Genomic DNA, 24,917 nt, shown 5'->3' with positions numbered 1-24,917 from the left:
GAGTTCACCTGTTGGGTAAGCTGAATGAGCAAGTTCATGAAGGCTTCTCTTACCTGGCTGGGGCCTTGGTGTTGACTGGGGTACTTCAGTTATTCCCCTTCTTTCCTTGGTGTTAATGACTGGAGTACTTCAATTATTCCTTTTCTTTTCTATGTGGCCTTTCTTCCCTTGTAGTGTCTCCAGGGACTTGCCACATGGTCCTTCTCTCCAGCAGGATAGCCTAGATTTCTGAAGATGCCATCTTCCAGCATTAAATATCTCTGTGCATTGATTTTATCTTAATTTACGTTTGGAATAACTTCTTAATTCTCATTGTTCAAATAAACTGAGGTGCCCAAGCTTAAATTTGGAAAACATTTTTAACTTTCAAAAATAGTTTCCAAAAATAACAAAGACTTCTATTTTTTAAATTCAAACAACATGTTTTCAGGGAAACGTGTCTTGGAAGAAAAGAAAGAAATTATTTTCCCTAAGATTACAAAACATTAGGCCACTTGGTTCAGCCAGTGTATTTGCTTCCTCTCTCCTTCCCTCCTTCCCTCCCTCCTTTCCCACCCTTCCTTCATCCATTCTTTCCTCCCTTCCTCCATTTCTCACTACCTCCCTCCCTTCTTTCATTCCCTTTTATCTCCCTCCCTGCTTCCTTCCTTCTTGCCTTCTTCCTCCCTTCCATTTCCCTCCCTTCCTTCCTCCCTCCCTTCTTTTTTTCTTCCCTTCTTCCTTTCCTTCCTTCCTTCCTTCTTCCCTTCCCTCTGGACAAAGTGCATGAAAATCAGAATGTATTGTGCATTGAAGAATTAAAAATTTTTCTAGAGTTTCCTAAAACATTTGTGAAATATTTGCTTGAGAAAGTGAAAGGGAAAAAAATGTTACAATAGCAAATATTTAATAATACAAAAAGCGACAGAAATATTTATCACTGTGACTGTGAAAAAATCCTCTATAATAAATGATAAGACTAGGTAATCTCAGAATATAATCAATCTAGATTTCCTTTAATTTTGGTTTTAGAATCCATTTTACTTAGACCTAAGACTCCTTGAAGGCAACAAAATAATTTATTTTTCAGAATCAGGGTGGTTATAAAATTTCAAAATATATGATCAATTAAAAAATAATAATCAACAATTAGAAAAATTGATTAAATAATTTAGATTCTATTTGCAGCATTGCCAAATATGTATGTTTGTTTTTAAAAGTTGACATTGATAACACAATTATAAACATTAAGGTCTTAGTGTTCAAGGTTAAATAAATATTCCTTTACAAATGTTTGAATTTTTATTTAATTTACAGCAGAGAACCGGGTGCAATCAATACTTTCACATAGGACAAACACAAAGTATTTCTTGAGCTAATAATTAGCCTTCACTTTTAAAAGAAAAACTAGAATTTTTATTCATCTTTCTTTCTGCTTCAGATATTAACAGCTGCTCATTAAATATTCATTGAAGCTTGTTATAATTGTACCATATTTCACTAAATAAATGTTTATAATACATTTAACCACAAAATAGATATCACCTCTAAGTTTAACTTATATTCATACTATAATGTAGTATTAATTTTTCAAAGATTTTTATGATGGGCCTAGAGAGGAAGGTAAGATATGTAGACAGCATATCTTACTATAGTGCATATCTAGAATACTCTTTGAAGTATTCTCTACTGTTTTCTATTCCCAGCTTCAGCCAGCAAAGTATTTTCTGCATCATAAATGATCTCAGGGAAAAGATGAGAAAAGCCGAACATGCCAACAGTAAAACATGGTCCCAGAGTGATAATAAAGCAAAGGCTGTAAGATCCTTTGTGAAGACGTTAGAATGACTTCAAGCAATACCTCATCGGCCCTGTAGGCTAGATAATCTTATGGAAATTTTCTATAGCACCCTGATCTTAGCCAAAGGTAGAAAGGGAATGTCTCAGTATTTATGGAAGTGGCTTTTTTTTTTTTTTTCTAATGGGGTGGACTAATCTGATATAAAGGCTCACAGAGTTTTAAAGAAAATTGCATTGATGAAGATACCACCAGCGTGGATTAAAAGAAACACAGTATGAAAAAAAAAATAGAGGTACATAGGCCCCCGATTTTCTACAGGTCTTTTCTTCATAAGTCTTTTTTTCTTACCCCCTCTTCTACAAACAAAAAGACTGTTGTATCAGTTATCAATTGCTATGTAATAAACCACCCTAAAACTTGATTACCTAAATAGATTATTTTAAAATTTCTCATTTCTGTGTACTGGCTGGTGGTTCTTCTGCAGCAAATGGTGTTACCTGGGGTCACTAATGTGGTTGCATGCAGACAGTGGCTAAGTTGAGTTAGAAGGTTCAAGATCTCTCTAACTTGTCTGGGGCCTTGGTGCTTTCTATGCAATGAAGTTCATATGTTGAAGCCCTAAACCTCAATGTGCTAGATTTGGAGGTGAGAACTTTGGAAAGTAATTTGGTTCCAAGAAATCATGAGGTTGAAGACCCTCCATGATTGGATTGGTGCCCTTATAAGGGGACAAAGATACCAGAGTGCTCTCTCTCTCCATCATGTGAGGATATAGCAAGAAGATGGCTGTCTGCAAACCAGGAAGGGAGCACCCACTAAACACCCAACCATGCTGACACCCTGATCTTGGATTTCCAGATTTTCAGTCTCCAGAAATGTAAGATATAAATTTATTGTTTAAGTCACTCAATCTATGATATTTCTGTTATAGCAGCTCCAACTGACTAAGGCAGTGCTATTGACTGGGGCGTCTCAGTTCTTCCCTAGGTGGCCTTTTTCTCCACTCTTACTACACTGTATTTTCAGGTTCCACAATCTCATTTTTTTAAAGAAAAAAAAAGTCACTCAATCTATGATATTTCTGTTATAGTAGCCCAAACTGACTATGGCAGTGCTATTGACTGGGGCATCTCTGTTCTTCCCTAGGTGGCCCTTACATGCGGTGTCTCTAGGGACTCACCATGTCCCTAGAGATACGGATATCTCTAGAAGGATATCCTGGAATTCTAACATGAAGGCTCAGGACAGTGAAAGTGAAAACTGTCAGACCTTACTTTTACCACATTTTATTGGTCAAAGTGAGTTAGAAGGCCAATCTAGATTAAAAGGAAAAGGAAATGGACTCTACTCTCTGAAGAGAGGAGTCCAAGGAAGGGAAGGAATTGTTTGAGGGACATCTGAAAATGATCACAAATCTGCCCCCTGGCCACAATTTTTGCCTCACTAACATACAAAAATATACTCACTCTGTACCCTAAGAGTCTCATTCCATTATGGCATAAGTTTAAGTTCAGAATCTTATCATCTAAACCATGTCCAGATATAACAAACTTCCTCAGTTACTGTTTCTCAAGTGAAGATGCTTGAGAGTAGCTTGTCCCAGTTAAGGATTTTTGGATAGGAACACCACACAGAGACTATCATTCAAAAAAGGAGACAAGGAAACAGGAAGCATACAAGTAAAATTGTTTTCAGGGCTCCCCTACACCAAAGGAAGAGGCTACTCTTTGATTGTGGTTCAGTTCATCCCTCTGGTAGTGGTTTCCTAATCCATTGCTCTCCTTGCTTCTTGGCTCCTCCCTCTGGGGTTTTGGCTCCATCTTCCATTCTTTTTTCCTTTTCTATAAAAAAATGACAAGTACTGGGTTGGAAAATTTCCTCTAAATTCTGCTTTCCAATTGAACAGTTCCTTCTTTAGTTCACTCAGTAAATGTCTTCCTGTACACTATGAGAAGCAGCTATAATAAGTTAATCAGTATTTTCAACATTCACCTGGAAATCTCCTTAAGCCATCTACAAGCAATTAAGTTTCATTTTCTATTCCATATTAAGATAGCAAAATTATTGCCAAGCATTCTGTCAATGCATAACTCAATCCTCCATTTCCTTCAATAATTCAATAATTTATTTACTGCCTTGCCCATCCTCCAGTAAGAGTTTGTTCACTATTCTTCAAAGCTTAGCTGGTAGCTTCTTGTCACATGTATTATAGCATGCTTAAGCAACACAATTTATTCTCACAAAGTTCTGTAGAAGTCCAACACAAAAATCTCACTGATCTAAAATCAAGATGTTAGCTGAACAGCATTCCTTTCTGGACACTCTGGAGAGAATCTGTTTCTTTGCTTTTTCCAGCTTCCAGAAGCTGCTTGGGGCTTGCAGTTCCTATCACTCATCTGTAAAGCCATCAATAGCAGGTTGAGTCCTTCTCATTTCACATCATTCTGACGTCCTCTTATGTATCTGTCTTCCACTTTTCAGGTCTCATGCTTATATTGAGCCTACCTAGATAATTCAGGATAATCTCTACATTTCAAAGTGCTTAACTTAATGACAGAGGCAAAGTCCTTTTTACCATGTAAGGTTTAATCTTTTGTTATGGTAACACCCCACTCCTGATACCAATTTCTGTTATCTATTGCTGAGTAACAAACTACTCCAAAATGTCATATGCTGAAAAAAACTGATTTGCGATTTCTCAAAATCCTCTGTTTAAACTTTTTGATTTTTTGCTTCCCATGTGCATTAAGGTAACTTTGGCAGCTACATTCAGCTGGACTTCATTCACCAGACATGGGAAGGGTATGACCTCAAGCACAGTGTCCTTCTGCAGTTGAAGCAGACTCTGAAGGAGCTGACAGTTGGAGGCTGCTGACCTCATTCCTTGCAACTGGGAGGTCAGTCCTGTCTTGAAAGTGAATCAGGCAGTGTATCTCTTTGCTTATTACAATCCACCCTTTGTTCCACATAGATCTATGTCTCCCTGTATGTTTAGGGAGCATTTCCTAAAGGAATCAAGAGACATCTTTTCCTGACCCCTCAGAAATTTAGAAGATGGAGATTAATGGAACAAATTACAGTCCTTGCTGCTGCAGTGGGGCTTGGGAATCCAATAGAAGATGGAAGTAAACAGATCAAACTACAGTGCCTGCTGCTTCAGTCAGGTTCAGGAATGCCATCAATAGTTGTCACATCCCCTCAACCTCCACTATCAATTCTAGATTTCCCTCAGCCTCTGCTACCACCTCTGCTGCTCCTGGTGGTTTAGCTGGTATAACTCAGACCCACATTCCTTGAGAGGCCTGAGTTCCAGGCCATCATGCCCTTTTAAGGATGGATTGCCACACCTACACATTACAGTCTTAAATTGGTAGGTTTATCACTTGGGCACCACACTTATTACTTCTGCCCAGATTGTGTAACCAGGATTCCAACCTCCTCTTGATCAGGGTCAACTGATCTTGACTCTTTTATTGGCTGCTGCTCCCTGGACACAAGGAACCCAAAATGTCCAGGTAGCTGCTGCAGCCTATGTTTTTCAGTGAGATTTTTGATATACCTCCTGGCAAAAGCGTGTCCCCTTGTGGGCCCAAGACCTCTCACTGCAGAGTTCAGAGTTACGAAGAGATGCAGAGTACCACATGGGTCATTAAAAGTGATGGCAAGGAGGGGAGGCACCTCTTTTTCCACCCTCTTTGCATCTACTCCCAGGAATAAATGGGTTCCAAGACCCATCTATTCTTCATATTGGGGCACATGCTATATAAGGATAATTGATCCAATATATATTCTGTATCTTGGAGAATGGCATCCTATACTTGTAGAATATTGCCTATGAACTGGTGTTCAGCTGTACCTTCAGCAGGTTGTTCCAATATTCTATCAAGCTGACAGATTCCAAGTGGTGAAAAAAGTGATATTAGTAGTGGATCCTGTGGATATGGGTCCACTCCTGCACTTGCTTTTCCATAAAATAGGTTTCCCGATCTGATATGATATAATGTGAGATCCCATGCTGGTGAATATAATACTAAGTGAACTCAAACGGTGATATTTACTGAGGCTCTGGAAACAGGAAAAGCAAACTCCTATCTGGAAATTGTGTCTATTTCTATGACAAGGAAATGCCGGTCCTTCCAGGATGGAAGGGGCCCAATGTAACCAACTTGAAGAATGGTGTTATATCAGGGGTGCAGTATTGTCTCTGTTGCTCTCAGGTTGGACATTCAACAGCAGCAGCAGCTAAGGCAGCCTTGGTAAGTTGAATCTCAAGCTACTGAACCTATGGTTAGTCTTCATCCCTTCCACAGTGGATACTTCATTCATGTGCCCACTGTGCTAGCACTGGGTGGCGAATAACTGAAGCAGGATGGACGATGTCAACTAGGCAATGTGCTTAGCTTGCTTTATTGTTTAGTGACTCTTCAGTACTGAATGCTCTCTGGTGAGCACTGCACGCAATACAGAGACCTTTACAGTTCATGTACATATCTGACACAAGTATGTCCATTCGCATGCCTCTATTCTAGACTTTCTGTGCTTGATCTTCCAGTATTTATTCTTAAGGACAAATACCAGCTTGGCTACTTGGACTATTAAATTCTAGATGAGCTTTATATGCAACCAAAGAAGCCCTCTTTCTATAGAGCATTAGTGGCACTTGGCCATTCAATTCTGTTGTTCTTAAATGTACTATTTCCTTCATAAGTCTCAAATACCTGATACACTGCACTCGCTGGCACATTCTCTTCCATGGGTAAATCTTCTCATTTTACCACTAATAAAAGTTACCACCTTGAGCCATGGGCTTTTTTTGTTCCATGTGCCACATGTGATGGGATCCTCACTGGAAGCTCAGATCACTCCTGCTAACAATTACCACAGGTTGAGTCCTCTAAAGAGAAATGTTGAGATGGAGTTTGGGGTGTAAGACACCAGTCAGGGGAAGGGGAGGAAGCAGGATTGGGCAGAAGAAGAAATTAAGCTGTAACAGAGGGAGCTCTGGGGAAGGTTTCGCCTGACAGTGTAATAAATGAGGCTGAAGTAGCAAGGCCTTACATCTCCATTGAGTGCAGCCCTGACATCCAAGGTGAAGGTAACCTCAGGTGAAGCTTTTTCTATAGCTGTTGCAGATGAAGTGCTGATACTGGTGGATTTCTGTTCTCCACACTCCCTGCAGCTAATTAGCAAGTGCTTTCTAGAATGGGGAATCTAGGCAGCACATTTTCATATCTACCACAATGTCTAACCTATCTGCAAATACTGGCTTTACCTTCAAAATATATGCAGGATCTTGTCATTCTGTACCACTCGCCCATGATCACAACCCTTGTCCAGGCAAATATCATCTCTCAAATGGACTACTGAAATAGCATTCTAATTGATCTTCCTATTTTACTTCTCTCCTGCAGTCTATTTTTCATATAGAAGCCAAATAATCCTTTAAAAATATAAGTCACATCTTGTCACTCCTTTGCTGAAATTCTCTGATGGCTTCCTATCTCATCACTCAGAGTAAAACCTTAACATCTTACCGTGGCTCCACACCACTATTACTCCCTATGATCTCATCTTCTATCATTTTTTTCCTCCCACACACTGTTCCAAACTGCTGTTCTTGTTATTCCTCAAACATGCCAAGTATACTGCTGCCTCAGTACCTTTGTGTGTGTGTATATATATATATATACACATACTGTTCCCTATAATTAAAACGTTATTCACTTACTTATTTGCATGGCTCACTCTCTCTCCATTTAGGTCTCTGCTCAATTTTACCTTATCACAGGCTTTCCCATCTGACCATGCTATTTAAATTGGCACCCTATTTCCTGCACCAGTCACTATCAGTTCCTTACTCTGCTTTACTTTCTTCTCAGCACTTACTAACTTGGCATGCTATAGCCATCACCTAGACAACAATTTGACACATAGTATGCACCCAAAATTTTTTAGAATGGATGAATGAATGAATCCTGAAACCCTGAAACTTCCGTCTGCTGACTTTTTTTTTTTTTTTTTTTTTTTGAGACTGAGTCTCACTCTGTCGTCCGGACTGGAATGCAATGGCACCATCTCGGCTCATTGCAACCTCCGTCTCCCAGGTTCTAAACGATTCTCCTGCTTCAGCCTCCTGAGTAGCTGGGATTACAGGCACGTGCCATCACACCCAGCTAATTTTTGTATTTTTAGTAGAGACAGACTTTCACCATGTTGGCCAGGCTGGTCTCATACTCCTGACCTCAGGCGATCCACCTGCTTTGGCCTCCCAAAGTGCTGGGATTACAGGTGTGAACCACTGCACCTGGCCTGCTGATTTCTGCTTAATGCTCTCTTTTTTGGTTTTTGGTTTCCTTCCCCATTTTACTGGAAAACATTCTTCAGTATTCTCCTAAGCATCTTTAGCTCAATAATATATGGGAGGTAATACTTTTGAGACCTTGTATGTCTTTATACTATATTCATACTTGATTGATTGTATGACTAAAAATAGAATCCAAATAGAAAATTATTTTCACTTAAAGTTCTAAAGGCATCACCCCATGTCTTCTAGTTTCCAATGCTGTTTTTAAGAAGTCCTTTAATATCCTGATTATTGGTCAATGTACGACCTATTTCTTCTGTTTGAAATCTTTTAGTATTTTCTATCTATAGTGTTCTGAAATTCCTTGACGATAAGCCTTAATGTACATCTTTTTTTTTTACTCTAATGACTTAATGTCCTCAATTTTAGAAATCACAAATGTTTTTTTCCATGCCTTTCCCATTCTCTCTGTTACACCTATTATTCAAATGAGGGACCTCTTAGATTGGCCCTAAATCTTAATTTTTTTTTCCTCCTATTTTCTTTGACTTTCTGAGAGATCTCTTCAAGTGAAAATAAACTTCAAGCTGGGGTCAGAAATTACCTTTCGAAAGAAAGCCAAAATAAGGCCTCGTTGTTGGATTAGCTAGTTAGTTTACACTAGTAATAGTGGCAGAATTGCTGAATAAAGAGTGAAGTCATAGTAAATTAATCAGCTAAGTGCTGGTATAAACATTACAGCACAAGTCAGTGAATTTTCTCCATCAAACAAAATATTCTATAATATATAATGAGATAAATATGATTCACTATAACTAACATATAAAATAAGATTATAATTGTCAGTGCCTCAAGGGAATACAAAAAATGTCATAATTAAAAATAATTCAGGCTGGGCGTGGCGGCTCAGGCCTGTTAATCCCAGCATTTTGGGAAGCCAACGCAGGATCACTTGAGGTCAGGAGTTCGAGACGAGGCTGGCCAACATGGTGAAACCCCATCTCTACTAAAAACACAAAAACTAGCTGGGTATGGTGGCACAAGCCTGTGATCCCAGCTACTCAGGGGGCTGAGGCATGAGAATTGCTTGAACCTGGGAGGTGGAGGTTGTAGTGAGCCTAGATCACACCACTGCACTCCAGCCTGGGAGACAAGAGTGAGACTCTGTCTCAAAAATAAATAAATAATGATTTGGGGAGAAGCCCTTTGGCTCATCTCTGCAATCCAGCTAGAAACTCAATTTCATGATGACGATATGCAGTGTATATAGAGCTTAATATACAGTGTATGAATACACTTTCATTCCATCTACCTAATACTTATTATTTTTCGTAAACTTATGTAGTTGGTATACAAATAATCTCCAACCTTCTCCTTTACAACCAAGGGTAATAGCTATTACAAGCTCTATTGTCTTTCCCCTTAAAGTTTTTAATTAAATACAATGTAACATGCAGCCTATGGTTGCAATTACAACTTTTAACTAAGATTGGCCTTAGGTATTTGGAATTCAGAATTTTCTATTCTTATGCTATATTTTATCTTCAACTCTTATAAATTTTATTTCAGCAATCACTTTTTAAATTTCTGAGATCTTTTTATTGCTTGTTCTTATTCACACTCTCCTATTCTTGTTTTGTGAATACAATATACTCTCTCTTATTTTGAAGATAGTTGTTTTTTTGTTGTCATTATTCTCTGTTTGTCTATATCCTTTGGATTTTCTCCCCTCCTTTTCCCTTTTTTTATTTGAAGCATTTCACCAAGTGTCTAGTGATGTTTGGCTCTTATGTATGGGTGGTGATTTTTGGCTGGTGGCCTTCAATGTAGGGTCAGTATTTGGCTAAAGTTTTCACTAGGGTCTTTCGATTGGCTTTACAAACCAACTAAACATAACAGTTTAGAGGCAAAAGAAAAAAAAGCAAGAGACAGAGACAGTATTTGGAGATAAAAAGTTGCTATAATTAATGCTTCCAGTAACATGGAAGACAAAAAATGTACCTAATGCATTCATGGCATTTGGTGATATTCTGAGGCTCTTAAGTACCTTATCTATTATACTTAATAATAATCAACTTATTCTTTCAAAATAAGAAATGTTAAGAAACAGACAAGCTCAAAATTAAGGCAATGGGTATGCAAATGGAACTGAAATGAAATACATAACCTAGGATATGCAGAACTGGAAAATAAAATGGTTTCTCATCAAATAAAATGTGATCATTAAAAACAGCCTAGTACAAAGACCAAATCAAGGGGACTGCCATTAACATGGCCTCAAAGAAAAGAACTAATAAAAGGTGTGGCCATTTACTCCTTTTTAAGACTTCTGAAGGGATTTAGGGGGACCTTCAGGATGAACCAAAAGGCTTCTAGAAAGATTAGAGAATGAGATGCTTGATATGCTTAAGATATACATGTTTCTACAAATGAAGTCATGAGTACTTTGAGAATCTCCGGCTGACCTAGTTAGTCACTGCTTCTCTAAATCTCTCCTGCTGTGGCCTTCCAGACCTTTATTACCCCAGTAATTCTCACATTGGGGTGGGTAAACCTTTATTTACTAAACTTCTTTATTTATGTAATATTTGTAATGATGCTGCTTTTCTAACTAAATCCAGACTAAAACATCTGACTTCCCTAGAAAAGAGACCCTAAAGGAAATATATTCACTACTTTATTAAAGGTACAATCCAGGATGGTAAGAGCGAGGAAGAAAGTAAGTGAGGATAGCAATAATGGGAGGCAAATGCAAACTGACAAATTACTGTGTAGCACTTGCTGCTGTTTCATGAAAAGCCATGAAGAGACGCTGCCAATCATGTAGCAAGTACACTTGCTGGGCCACACAGTACACTTCTGGACAGGCAAGATGAAAAGCAGTGTCTCTATACAGTCCATCAGAAGAAGAGCAATTTACCCAGCAGCTTTTTCTAGTCCATTGATCCAAGTTTATCAAGACAGTTAACTTCACAAACCCACCAGACCGCATCACCTAGCCCTTTTAACAGTCACTGTGGCATGGGGTTTTTAAAGTCCAGAAGTGTTGGTATAGGCCAGGAATTCTGAACATATGGCTAACTGATCTCAAGCAGAGGAATCATACAAGCCTGCTGGTAATCCGTTACTATGTGAGGTGGTAGCTAAGGCAAAGCAAATGGTCAAAAGCACAAGAAACACGAGACTGAGAATCTTCTAAGGTACTTGAAGATGATGATCTGATAATGCATCCAAAGACGAGGTATCTACAGCCACAATAATGCCACAATAAATAGCTATAAAACATTGGTGGCATAATAGACTCCTTGCTCACATATTTGGAATCAGGTAGGTGTCAGTCAGATGACTCTGCTGAACTTGGCTGGAATCATCCACATATCTTGGGTTTGGATGACCATCAGCCAATCTAGACAGGATTCAGTGAGGGTGAGCAGGGCAACCTGGCTCTGCTCCATGGATGTCTCATCCTCCAGCAGGCTAACTCAGCCATGCATATTCTTATGTCAACAGCAGAAGCACAAGTGTAAGTAAAAATGCACTAAATCTCTGGATGCAGATGACCCAGAATCACAGTGCGGGGGAGTACTTCAAAGGAACCTGAAAAATGACCACGAATACAGGGAAGAATAAAGAATTAGGGCTATTGTTACATCTATCACACCAAAAAAAAAAAAAAAAAAAAAAAAAGACAAGTATAGTCAATTCATTGTTCTAACAGGTATTACTAACTTCTTTTGAAAAGAACCTAAGATTTTATCTGGCCTTGGCTGTAAATTAGCCTCTTATGAAGTACGTGGGTCATCTTTCTTATGCCAGCTGAGAGATGGAGGCAAATGAGTGATAGAATTGTTCTCCGTCTCTCGCTTTTTTTTCTTTTCCCTCTGAACTGTTATGTTTAGTTGGTTTGTAAAGCCAGTTAAATGCAACAGATTTTGGCTCAGGGAAGTCCAAATTTAGCCTAGAGAAATCCAACTTTGGCCCTGCTTAAATCAATTCAAGCCTTCCTCTATTCCCAGGGCCAAGTTCTAAACATGAAAAAAAATCTATTTTAATTCCATTCTTGTAAAATAACTGCTAAAATAAGCAAGCCAGTTAGTTTATTTGGCTAAGACTACAAGACTAATAATGTTCAAACCTTATATAATCCACATTCCTTTTTATGAATAGCATAATATAATGGTGGCCTTACTGAACCAAACCAAATCAGAAGTTCCAGATTCTAGAACAGGCTCTGCTACTAACTAGGTGTATGATCTATCAACAATTTACTTACCTCTTGAATTCTCAGTTGCCCCATGTATATTAGTAGGAATTGCTCTTAATTACAATATTCCAAATGTCCTATTTCCATGGGATGTTAATAGGTGCTACATATTCAAGTAAGTTTAAGATATATCAGCTTAAATACAGTTCAAAATGTTTATTTCAGGACTTTTCAGAACCTTTAATATGTTTTGCCTTCTGAATCCCTGGGAGGGAAACAAAGTAATGTACAGCAAACTAATTTCACCAAGAACTCTTTCCCCCATAATACATGATGTGTCCCACTGTATAGACTTCAGGAAATGTGCTATTATTTCACCCAAACAAGTGAATTTATCAGAGTCCCCAAAAGAAATAGAAGGCAACTTCAAATGGGGACATTTGAGAAGACTGTAATAAAACAACTTCAGTATTACAAATGTATTAGCAGGGTTTAGGGAAAGCAACAAGTGGTAGTGAACTACCCTAGGGCTAGTCATAACTGTAAACTATTACCAGCCCTAAGTGAAAAGGGGTAACGGGAGGGAGCAGGAACTAAACCTAGTGAGGTAACTAGGATAACTGCTTGGGAACAGAAGGGATAGGATTCCTGATAGGGTACTATTTTGTAGAGGAGCACAGTCAACTGGTGATGACATGGCAGGAAAGGAGCCAGGGAAATAAATAACATCATTTCATTTTCCTCTCAACTTCTAGTCTCCCACTGGTGCTTCCCATTTGTTGAACCCAACCAAAAGCAAGAGAGCAAGGGAATCTACCTCACAGAGCAGGGAGCAGAATAGAAAAGAGCAGACAAAAGCTATTCAGTACAGTAGGGCTCTATTCAAAAGCAGCTAGGTCTAGGTGAATAAATGATGTCATCAGGACTCAGTCTTTTTCCACTCTGCTTTCGTTTGCTGACTTCACTCTAAATCAGGCTCTTTTTATCTGGCAGCAGAGATGGCCACTAGCAGCTGGGCTTCAATTATTCTTAGTTTGCAATTCCAAATAAAATAAAAAGAGTAAATATATATATATATATATGACACTTACTATATTTCAGGTACTGCTGAAAGCCACTTAAGATATTAACTCAGTTAATTCCCAGTTAATCCTATAAGGTAGTTACTCAGTATCGCCTACTTTGTACAAATGGAAGAAAATGACATGGGTGATAAGCAGAAAGGCTGAGATTTAGATTCAGGTAGTCTAGCTCCAGAGTCTCTGCTTTTAACAACCTTAGGGCTTAAAGAAACAGCCCTAGACACTGGAACTCTAATTCTAGTTCTGCCTATGTTTGCTACTAACCTCAAGAAAAATCACTTATGACCTATTTTTCAGCCATAGATTGTAACCCCATTTACTTCTAAAGGTGGTCATGAGTACAGGTGAAAAGATATAAAGATTTTGAAATAAATAGCTAATTAGATCTAACTGAATATATCTAATCACAGAGACATAACACGCTACATTGAAATGTAGTAATGAAACTGAGGTTTCACTGAGCAAATAACTTCTGAAGTAAGTTTTTCTATCAACAGTATCTCTGAAAAATTCCCCTAGATACAATTTCCTTCCCATTAAGAAATATGAAGTAATATATATAAAACTGGAATTTTTTCAAATGGTCTTACAGGCATTATATATGATTATTTCTTAAGAAAAAAACAAAGCACAAATATAAGTTTATTAATGTTAGCAAAATAAAAAGACATAAGTGGCTTGTTAAAAACTAATGTGTAAGTTTTGCTGTTTCCTTATCTCCAGAGCATTTGGCATTCTTTATCAACTGGTACATAAAAGAATAGAAAAATAAAAGATTGTCATATTGCCCTCTGTATTTCTCTTTTAATATATCAGTATGGTAGTCTACCAGAAAGTAGTAAATGGCTTCAATTGTAGAAAGGAAAGTATCTGGCTTTCCTTTTTGATGACGCCAAAAGCAAGTTTTTCTTGTTTTCAACTCAACTTGTAACAACCCTGTCAAAAAAAAAAAAAAAAAAGAAAAAAAAAAAAGGAAGAAAAATATATAAATATGTCTTCTTAACCACAGGCTTGGTACAATAATAATAATTTCTCTTAATTATTCTAAGGATTTTTTTTTTAAAGACTACAGTTAACTTCCTTAATCCCAGTTTGAAACAAGACATTTTCTTAAACACCTTAAGGTATATACAGAAGCAACATAAAACAAATAATAAAATATTACACATGACAGTTATACTGAGTCTTAGACCAATGAATTAAAAGTAGTTAACATTTAAGATATTCATGTCTTCCAATCTTCTATGTATCAGCATCTTCAAAAATCTGAATCTCTGATAGGACTACATTCACTATTTTCATTTCCTTGACAAACTGACTTTTTTGTTTGTTTAGAGATGAAGTCTCACTCTGTCACCCAGGCTAGACTGCAGCAGCGTAATCATAGCTCACAGTTACCTCAAACTCTGGACTCAGTGATCCTCCCGTCTCAGCCTCCCAAGTAGCTGGGACTACATGTGCACACCACCATATCCAGCTAAGATTTTTTATTATTTTTTTTTTTTAGAGATCGTGTCTTGCTATGTTGCCCAGGTTGGTCTCAAAATCCTGGGCTCAAGTGATCCTCCTGCCTTGGCCTCTCAAAGTGCTGGGATTATAGGTATGAGCTACAGTGCTCAGCTTAAACTAATTTTTTGTTTGTTTGTTTGTTTGTTTGAGACGGAGTCTTGCTCAGTCACGCAGGCAGGAGTGCAGTGGCGTGATGTCGGCTCACTGCAAGCTTCGCCTCCTGGGTTCACACGCCATTCTCATGCCTCAGCCTCCCAAGTAGCTGGGACTACAAAGGCCCGCCACCAGGCCGGGCTAATTTTTTGTATTTTTAGTAGAGATGGGTTTTCACTGTGTTAGCCAGGATGGTCTTGATCTCCTGACCTCATGATCCGCCCGCCTCAGCCTCCCCAAGTGCTGGGATTACAGCCTAAACTGACTTAAAATATCATTCTGAAATTCACTGAGAGATAGGCAGCTTAATGTTCCTTAATAGTGGTAAAAGTTTACTTCTTGATTATCACTTTCAGGCTATATTCATGAACAGAGTATCCTAAAGCTATGGTTTCTTTTGTTTGTTTGTTTGTTTTAGCTCTGTCACATGTATGCTGTAGAGCTCAATAACAGAGTCAGGTAGAATGTCTTGCTCTTGTACATTTAAAGAGGGAATAATTAATGCAATAACAGAATAGAACTCTCATCTGTTATAACTCAGCTGTCATCATACAAACCCAGAATGCTTTTAGCTCCTTAGGCCAGTAATTGGACTCATACTATATTTATTTTCTTGTTTTTGCAAATTTTATTTTAAAGTGAGAAATAAAAGAGAGAAGGTGGCATCAAAATTGGCCCAATGACCAACTGGAACTTCTAAGTCATTAATGATTTCCCACTGTCACATCCCACTTTTACTCAATGTAAAATGTAGCACAGACAAGAAATAATAAAAGAAACACAAAAATATTCAGAGATATGGAGATCAAATGACTGATAGGACTTCGAGGAAGAGAGAACAAAGAGAATGGAACAGAGGGAGTGGTTAAAGAGATAATGCTAATGACTTTTCCAGAAATTATTTTAAACTATAAAAAGCCACAGATACATGAAACATCATGTGTCTCAAGCAAGATAAACACAAACAAATCAGTGCCTAGATCTATTACATATTTATGTAACTGCAAAACACCAAAGATAAAGAGAAGATTTTAAAAGAAGTCATGGAGAAGGGACAGATCATATACAATGAAAAGGTAATTAGAATGACCAAAGACTTCCCATTGGCAACAACAGAATATTGAAGACACTAGAATAATATCTTCCAAGTGTCAAACAAACAAACAAACAAAAAACAGACTGGCAACCTAAAATTGTGAACCCAGCAGAACAACATATCAAGAAAAAAGTGACAAACATTAATAGACAAATGAAAACTGAACATATGGCAACAAGAGACCAAATTAAAGGAATTCCTAAAGGATATATTTGATAAAACACTGAGTAAAGAAAATGGTAAACATCTGTGCAAATCCAGATAAATGTTGCCTGTATAAAACAAAACAGGCAAAACTAATTTGTAGACTGACAATAAAGGACAGAACAAAAATAATGATATTAACAATAACATTGTGAACCAGGAGGAGGCTGAATGAAGCTTCAGCATATGAAGTCCATACAATGTAAAAAAGGAGAGGTTAAACATTGTTTGGCTTTGAACTTTTTAAGTGATATGGGCAATTCTCTAAAATAACTGAAATAGGAATAAAAATGGAATAAGAAAAAACCTCATTCAATCAAAAAAAGAAACAAAAATTATAAAAAAGCACAAATAGAAATAAAAATTAAGATAGTAGAAAGTAGATCCAATTACATCGATACTCACAGCAATTGTAAATAAACTAAACTTACTATTTAAAAGACATAGATTATCAGATTGAAACATGAGAAGGATGACCTCTACAATTAAATAATTGGGCTTCAATTAAATACTGCATTAGAGGTCTTAACATAGTAATAAAGAACAATAAATTAATTAGATGGATAAGAACTGGAAAGAAATGCAATTGGCTTACTTACACAGAAAATACAATAAAATCTCAGGCAAATCATTAGCCATATAGTATCTTGCAGAAGAGAAGGATTCAAACAAGACACAAACATATTGATAAATTCCACACTAAGAATGTTTTTCCTCAAAAGAAAACAAAGAAATTAAAAAGATGAACCACAAACTGCAAGAAGATATTTTACAACATTATCTATATTCTAGAATATATAAAGAATTTCTACAAATCAATTAAAACACTAGAAAAATGGGCATAGATATTTCACAGAATAGGACATGTATATGGCCAAACAAACAAACAATGTAATTCTCAATCCAATTAGTAATTAGAGAACAGTAAATGAAGATGACAATGAGACACCATTTTAAAATACTAGATTGGCAAAAATCAGACATTTGATAATACCAAGGTAGGAGAGATTATGGATCAATGGAGAGCTTATACATTAATAATGGAAATATTCCTTTGTATGTCCACTTTGAAAAACAATTTGGCATTATCTTGTAAAGGTGAATATTCTCATACTCAACAACCCAGCAATGTGACTCCTAGGTATGTTTCCTAGAGGAGCTTGTATATGCACAAGAATGTGTGTAGTAGCATTATTTGTAATAGCAAAAACTAGAAATAACTGAAGTGTTTCATTAGCAGGAAACCAGATAAACTGTAGTATATTCACAGATATTATTCAGCAGTGAAATCGAATAAACTACAGCTACAGTGATATGACAATATAGATAAACCCTAGAAACAAAATGTGACTTTAGAAAGCAAACCCCAAGAAAACAACACACAGGTTAAAATAAAGCAAAACTAAATTATATATAGTTTATGAAAACACTGTATCTAAAAAAGATAACACTATAATCTAAAAAAGCATAATTCAGGAAAATAACTGTCAGGGGAAGAAGGGGAATGGTACAAGGGAGAACATGGGTAAATGGAAGTTAGAAATACTGGTGCTTGCCTTCTTAATTATTCATTATATCATTATGCTTTATAACTTAATGACATGTGTGAGTGTGTGTGTATATATGTATTTCATATGTATCACAATTCATTTAAAAATGTAAAACAGTTAAAAACAAACAAGCAAAACCTCTTTGCTTATTTAGTGAAGGAACTGGAGCTTAAAGTTATGTTCCAGCCCAATTCTTTCCATTAGACTTAAAATACAATCTAATCATGTCAATGACAAGCTTAAAATTTTTTAATGATGCCACAGCACTATGGATAAAAGAACAAATGCCCAGGCATGCTGAATAAAATAAGATATTTATAATTTGAATTTCTCCAGTCTCTTTTACCATTCTCATATATGTATGCATTCTAGACCACATTAAATATTTCAGTTTCTTGAATGCAAAATATTTTTATACCCTAGTATTTCTAACAATCAGTAACTTTATAATAAAATTACAGTAAAAATCATAAACATTTTTTCTTGAGGGATTTTGCTCTGTTGCCCAGGCTGGAGTTCAGTGGCATGATCATAGCTCACTGCATCCTTGAACTCCTGGGCTCAAACAATCCTCCTGCCTCAGTCTCCCAAGTACCTGAGACTGCAGGTGCACACTACCACACCTTGCTAATTACTTTATTTTTTGTTGAGATGTAGGCCTTGCTATGTTGCCTAGGCTAGTCTAGAACTCCTGTGTTCAAACGATACTTCCACCTTCATCTCCCAAAGTGCTGGGATTACAGGAATGAGCCACTACATATGGCTCAAAACTAGTAAAATATTTTAGCAGTAGAAACTTAAAGTAGATAATTACAAATGGCTTTTCCTTCCAAAAGTGCTGCCTCAGTTTCTTCAATTGCAAAGTGAGGATGACATCCTTTACCTCATATATTCGATGTGAGGATTGAATAAGTTAGTATAGGACACAGCACTCACTGACACGAGGAGTGTAGTTTAGGCAATGCTTATAATGCGAACAAAGTTATCACTTTAAAAGTTGTATCAATACAGTCAAACTGAAGGGAAAGAGCTGGCTAATTTTATAACAAATTTCAGTATAATGCCATTTAAATATAATCTGGACTCCCACCCAACAAAAAGAAACGATGTCTCCCCCTACATTCTGCCAAGGCTTCCTATGACAAATCTTCATATCATTCTTCACTTGTAGGTTTAGGTTTACCTTTTGTAATTAAATTAGGCACTCTACCTTCAAATGTTTTGACATTGGTAGAACACACAGAGCTATTTTTCTGTAAAAATTTGGCAAAACAGTATGGTTTTACATTGTTAAGGGGATTCCTAACCTCAGCATTCATAATAAGATAATGGAAACATAATTTCCAATACACCTGAGGGTTTAACTGAGGTTTAGACTTAGTTTGTTCAGATTAATCCCATGAAATGACAAAAAGTTTTAAAGCCTAAAGCCAACAATTTATAAAAACCATGGATTGTTTCTTATGGAAGTAACTTGGTTTATTCAGAAATTAGTATTTCACATATACAGAGGTTATAAATATGTGTAGAGCCCTAATTGTTTCCTGTGGTGCAATGAGGAGCCACAAAGGATAGGGGTTGAAGTGGGTCATGCAGAAAATTTGCCTCTAGAAATCTGTTCCTTTTATGATTTTAAAGAGATTAAGAAGCCCCTTCAAAAATTTTTGATCTAGCACAGAACTGAAATATATGATACTTTCCATGTGAATTGGGAAGGAATAACAAAAATCTTTTGTACAAATCTGATTTTAGGCAAGCCAAATGTGGACACTCTGAAAAGAGATTTCGAATAATACCACAATAATTCCTTTTATAGTTTTGTCAAGGGTTTTTGCGTATGTATTTTCATTTGATCTTTTCAATTACCATATAAGGTAACTATAAAGAAAAATGGCTCAGAAAAATCTTCAAACTGGCAAGTAACCTGCTGCTGTAAACATCCACAGGAATGTGGCAGGCAGTGTTTCCTTTCTCTTTTTCAAAGAGCACAGCCTTAGGGCTCAGGCATTTGTCTTTCTATCAAACATCGGCAACAAAATTTCTTAAAGATCCTATGCTCCCTAGTACCTGCCCTTTACTCTCTCCCACACACATAAGACACAAAGCACACACAATTAGACTTTCAAAGCAACTTTACTAACGTATATGAAGATCTCAGATGCATAAACTACATAAATTAAGCTTGTTAAATCTAGTGTTGTCACTCGCTTCAGCTTGGAATTAATGAACACCAGTCAGACTCCAAAAAGTGTCAAAATGTTCTTTTCCAGATAATGCACATTTTTAACAATAGCCTGAGAGAAGCTCTCCCAGTTTGAAACAAACTGTTTTAGCAACTGCCTAATATCAACTGAACAGCTTTCTTGCCTTCTAATCATACATGGACAAGTAAAGTAACTGTTTTAAATCACTATTATTAGGAATGAAGTTTTTCACTCTAAAAGAAATAAAATCCCTATAATGTTAAATATGAATTGGAATTATCTGTGTGAACTCATGACACATAACTGTACATTTTTCCTGGCTCTATCCATTGAAGCAATGACATCCCAAAAGTAATGAATTTACCAGATCTTAGTTTCTAATACCATTTCCTATTAAAAGAAACTATAGCTTCTTAGAAAAACAATTGATTACAGGTCTGAGGCAGAAAAAAATACAAGTGAACTTGTCTGTTGTACCAAAAAGACAAATGAGGCCATGCCATGAAGTACTTGAAGGGTTTCCACTGGCAAAATTTGAGAGAACTACAACATCAAAAAGATTATTATCAAAAAGATTAGCATGAATATGCTATAATAAATTATAGCATATTGAATTAAAAAGAAAATCCATAAGACCATAGTGATCTCAAAAAGGGGTGGAAAGAGAGAGAAATAAAGAATAGGGGAAAAAGGAAAAGCTCTTCTTTACATAAGAATATTGGCTAACTAATGTAGGAAGAAACCAAGTAATTAAAATTTCACCATTTTTCAATTCTCAATGTAATTATTCGATTTATGCAGGGATCATCAATGAATACTAAAATCACTGGTGAAAAGTTTTTGGGAAACAGTCCATAGTCTGAAAACATCACCTCACAGATTACTACTACTTACAAAGAGAAAAAATAAACCTTTATAATGGAGAGATTGGGCAATCACCACTTTAATCAAGTAATGAAAGCTATCACAAATAATAGAACGATTTGCATTATGTGCATCCTAATTTGATGCAACAATAAAGTATGAATTCACCTATGAATTGGTTAACCATACAATTTATCAGCTAAAAGGTTCATTTCTGAGAGTGAAATTACATGTTATTAATAATTATACCCAAATGATAGATATAAACTAGACAGACAACACTGGATTTATCCTTACCTGTAAGTATCCTAGCCAACATATTTAGACTGAAACTAATCACAATGAAACAGACAATTGACCTGTCCTCTTCACAAAAGTCTAAGTCATGAAAAACAAAAACAGGACTACTCTAGATTAAAAGAGACTAAAGATACATAATAACCAAATAAACTGTGATGAGTTTAAATGCTATATGGGGGGAAGGTACAAAAGGTACTTTTGGGTCAACTAGGGAAATCTGAATATGGATAGTATATTAGATGATATTATGTAATTTTCATTAATTTTCTTAGGAGTGATAGTGGTACTGTATTTATTATACAGGAGAACATCCTTTTTTTTTTTTCTAACACAAGTGTCATAGCAACATTATTTGAAATAGTAGAAAATGGGAAACAACCAGTGAAAATGTCCATCAACAGATAAGTAGATAATACTAATCGTAGCATATCCATACAACGAAATACTACTTGGCAATAAATGTATGACCTATTGATACATGCTACAACAAAAATGAGTGTCAAGTTATTTATTTTGTGTGAGAAAGCCAAACCAAAAAAAGGAAAAGAGTACATACTGTATGATTCAATTTATATAATATTCCAGAAAATGCATCTAATCTATAACGATTAGATACAGATCATTGATTAGAGATGGGGCTGGAGAGTGTGGAAGTGTGCTGTGGGGAAAGCTGGATGAGAAAGATCATAAAAGGTCAGGCAGAAACTTTGGCAGGGGGTGGATAGGTTCATTTTCTAACTTGTAGTGATGGTCTCACAGCTGTACACATATGAGAAAACTTTAATACTCTTGAAACATATGTAGTTTATTATATGTTAATTATTCCTCAATAAAGTTATTTTTAAAAACTGTAAGGCAGGCTGGGCATGGTGGCTCATGCCTGTAATCCCAGCACTTTGGGAGGCTGGGGCCGGTGGATCACCTAAGGTCAGGATTTGAGACCAGCCTGGTCAACATGGTGAAACCCTATCTATGAAAATTTAAAAAAAGGGGCGGAGCAAGATGGCCGAATAGGAACAGCTCCAGTCTCCAGCTCCCAGAGCTGGCGACACAGAAGACAGGTGATTTCTGCATTTTCAACTGAGGTACTGGGTTCATCTCACTAGGGAGTGCCAGACAATCGGTGCTGGTCAGCTGCTGCAGCCCGACCAGCGAGAGCTGAAGCAGGGCGAGGCATCGCCTCACCTGGGAAGCGCAAGGGGAAAGGGAATCCCTTTTCCTAGCCAGGGGAACTGAGACACACAACACCTGGAAAATCGGGTAACTCCCACCCCGATACTGCGCTCTACCAAGGGTCTTAGCAAACAGGCACACCAGGAGATTATATCCCACACCTGGCCGGGAGGGTCCCACGCCCACGGAGCCTCCCTCATTGCTAGCACAGCAGTCTGCGATCTAACTGCAAGGCAGCAGCGAGGCTGGGAGAGGGGCGCCCGCCATTGCTGAGGCTTAAGTAGGTAAACAAAGCCGCTGGGAAGCTCTAACTGGGTGGAGCTCACAGCAGCTCAAGTAGGCCTGCCTGTCTCTGTAGACTCCACCTCTGGGGACAGGGCACAGCTAAACAACAACAACAACAACAACAACAACAAAAAGGCAGCAGAAACCTCTGCAGACGCAGACTCCTCTGACAGCTTTGAAGAGAGCAGTGGATCTCCCAACACAGAGGTTGAGATCTGAGAACGGGCAGACTGCCTGCTCAAGTGGGTCCCTGACCCCTGAGTAGCCTAACTGGGAGACATCCCCCACTAGGGGCAGACCGACACCCCACACCTCACACGGTGGAGTACACCCCTGAGAGGAAGCTTCCAAAGTAAGAATCAGACAGGTACACTCACTGTTCAGCAATATTCAGTCTTCTGCAGCCTCTGCTGCTGATACCCAGGCAAATAGGGTCTGGAGTGCACCTCAAGCAATCTCCAACAGACCTACAGCTGAGGGTCCTGACTGTTAGAAGGAAAACTAACAAACAGGAAGGACATCTACACCAAAACCCCATCAGTACGTCACCATCATCAAAGACCAGAAGCAGATAAAACCATAAAGATGGGGAAAAAGCAGGGCAGAAAAGCTGGAAATTCAAAAAATAAGAGCACATCTCGCCCTGCAAAGGAACGCAGCTCATCGCCAGCAACGGATCAAAGCTGGACGAAGAATGAGTTTGATGAGATGAGAGAAGAAGGCTTCAGTCCATCAAACTTCTCAGAGCTAAAGGAGGAATTACGTACCCAGCGCAAAGAAACTAAAAATATTGAAAAAAGAGTGGAAGAATTGATAACTAGAATAATTAATGCAGAGAAAGCCATAAACGAACTGACAGAGATGAAAACCATGACACGAGAAATACGTGACAAATGCACAAGCTTCAGTAACCGACTCGATCAACTGGAAGAAAGAGTATCAACGAATGAGGATCAAATGAATGAAATGAAGCGAGAAGAGAAATCTAAAGAAAAAAGAAGAAAAAGAAATGAATAAAGCCTGCAAGAAGAATGGGATTATGTAAAAAGACCAAATCTACGTCTGATTGGGGTGCCTGAAAGTGAGGGGAAAAATGGAACCAAGTTGGAAAACACTCTTCAGGATATCATCCAGGAGAACTTCCCCAACCTAGTAGGGCAGGCCAACATTCAAATCCAGGAAATACAGAGAACGCCACAAAGATACTCCTCGAGAAGAGCAACTCCAAGACACATAATTGCCAGATTCACCAAAGTTGAAATGAAGGAAAAAATCTTAAGGGCAGCCAGAGAGAAAGGTCGGGTTACCCACAAAGGGAAGCCCATCAGACTAACAGCAGATCTCTCGGCAGAAACTCTACAAGCCAGAAGAGAGTGGGGGCCAATATTCAACATTCTTAAAGAAAAGAATTTTAAACCCAGAATTTCATATCCAGCCAAACTAAGTTTCATAAGTGAAGGAGAAATAAAATCCTTTACAGATAAGCAAATGCTTAGAGATTTTGTCACTACCAGGCCTGCCTTATAAGAGACCCTGAAGAAAGCACTAAACATGGAAAGGAACAACCGGTACCAGCCATTGCAAAAACATGCCAAAACGTAAAGACTATCGAGGCTAGGAAGAAACTGCATCAACTAACGAGCAAAATAACCAGTTAATATCATAATGGCAGGATCAAGTTCACACATAACAATATTAACCTTAAATGTAAAGGGACTAAATGCTCCAATTAAAAGACACAGACTGGCAAACTGGATTAAAGAGTCAAGACCCATCAGTCTGTTGTATTCAGGAGACCCATCTCACATGCAGAGACATACATAGGCTCAAAATAAAGGGATGGAGGAAGATCTACCAAGCAAATGGCGAACAAAAAAAAGAGGGGGTTGCAATACTAGTCTCTGATAAAACAGACTTTAAACCATCAAAGATCAAAAGAGACAAAGAAGGCCATTACATAATGGTAAAGGGATCAATTCAACAGGAAGAGCTAACTATCCTAAATATATATGCACCCAATACAGGAGCACCCAGATTCATAAAGCAAGTCCTTAGAGACTTACAAAGAGACTTAGACTCCCATACAATAATAATGGGAGACTTCAACACCCCACTGTCAACATTAGACAGATCAACGAGACAGAAAGTTAACAAGGATATCCAGGAATTGAACTCATCTCTGCAGCAAGCAGACCTAATAGACATCTAT

At 37.5% G+C, this 24,917-nt stretch overlaps 1 protein-coding gene across 4 annotated transcripts in view; it reads right to left on the bottom strand.

Moving 5' to 3' along the window:
* Window positions 1–1,268: 1,268 nt before the first annotated feature.
* Window positions 1,269–24,917, bottom strand: part of DTWD1 (DTW domain containing 1) — a 39,558-nt gene continuing 15,909 nt past the window's right edge. For 3 of the 4 annotated variants that reach the window (XM_025390704.1, XM_025390705.1, XM_025390706.1), the window contains one exon: window positions 12,512–14,306. In XM_025390704.1, the coding sequence (XP_025246489.1) occupies window positions 14,059–14,306 (248 nt within the window). In that variant the 3' untranslated portion in view covers window positions 12,512–14,058. Of the gene's footprint in view, window positions 3,622–12,511; window positions 14,307–24,917 lie in introns of those variants that run through there. The other variant, XM_025390707.1, reaches the window with a different exon arrangement.

This window comes from Theropithecus gelada, chromosome 7a (genome assembly GCF_003255815.1).
Source record: "Theropithecus gelada isolate Dixy chromosome 7a, Tgel_1.0, whole genome shotgun sequence".
Lineage (NCBI taxonomy): Eukaryota > Metazoa > Chordata > Mammalia > Primates > Cercopithecidae > Theropithecus > Theropithecus gelada.
This window is presented reverse-complemented; position numbering and strand designations above follow the sequence as displayed.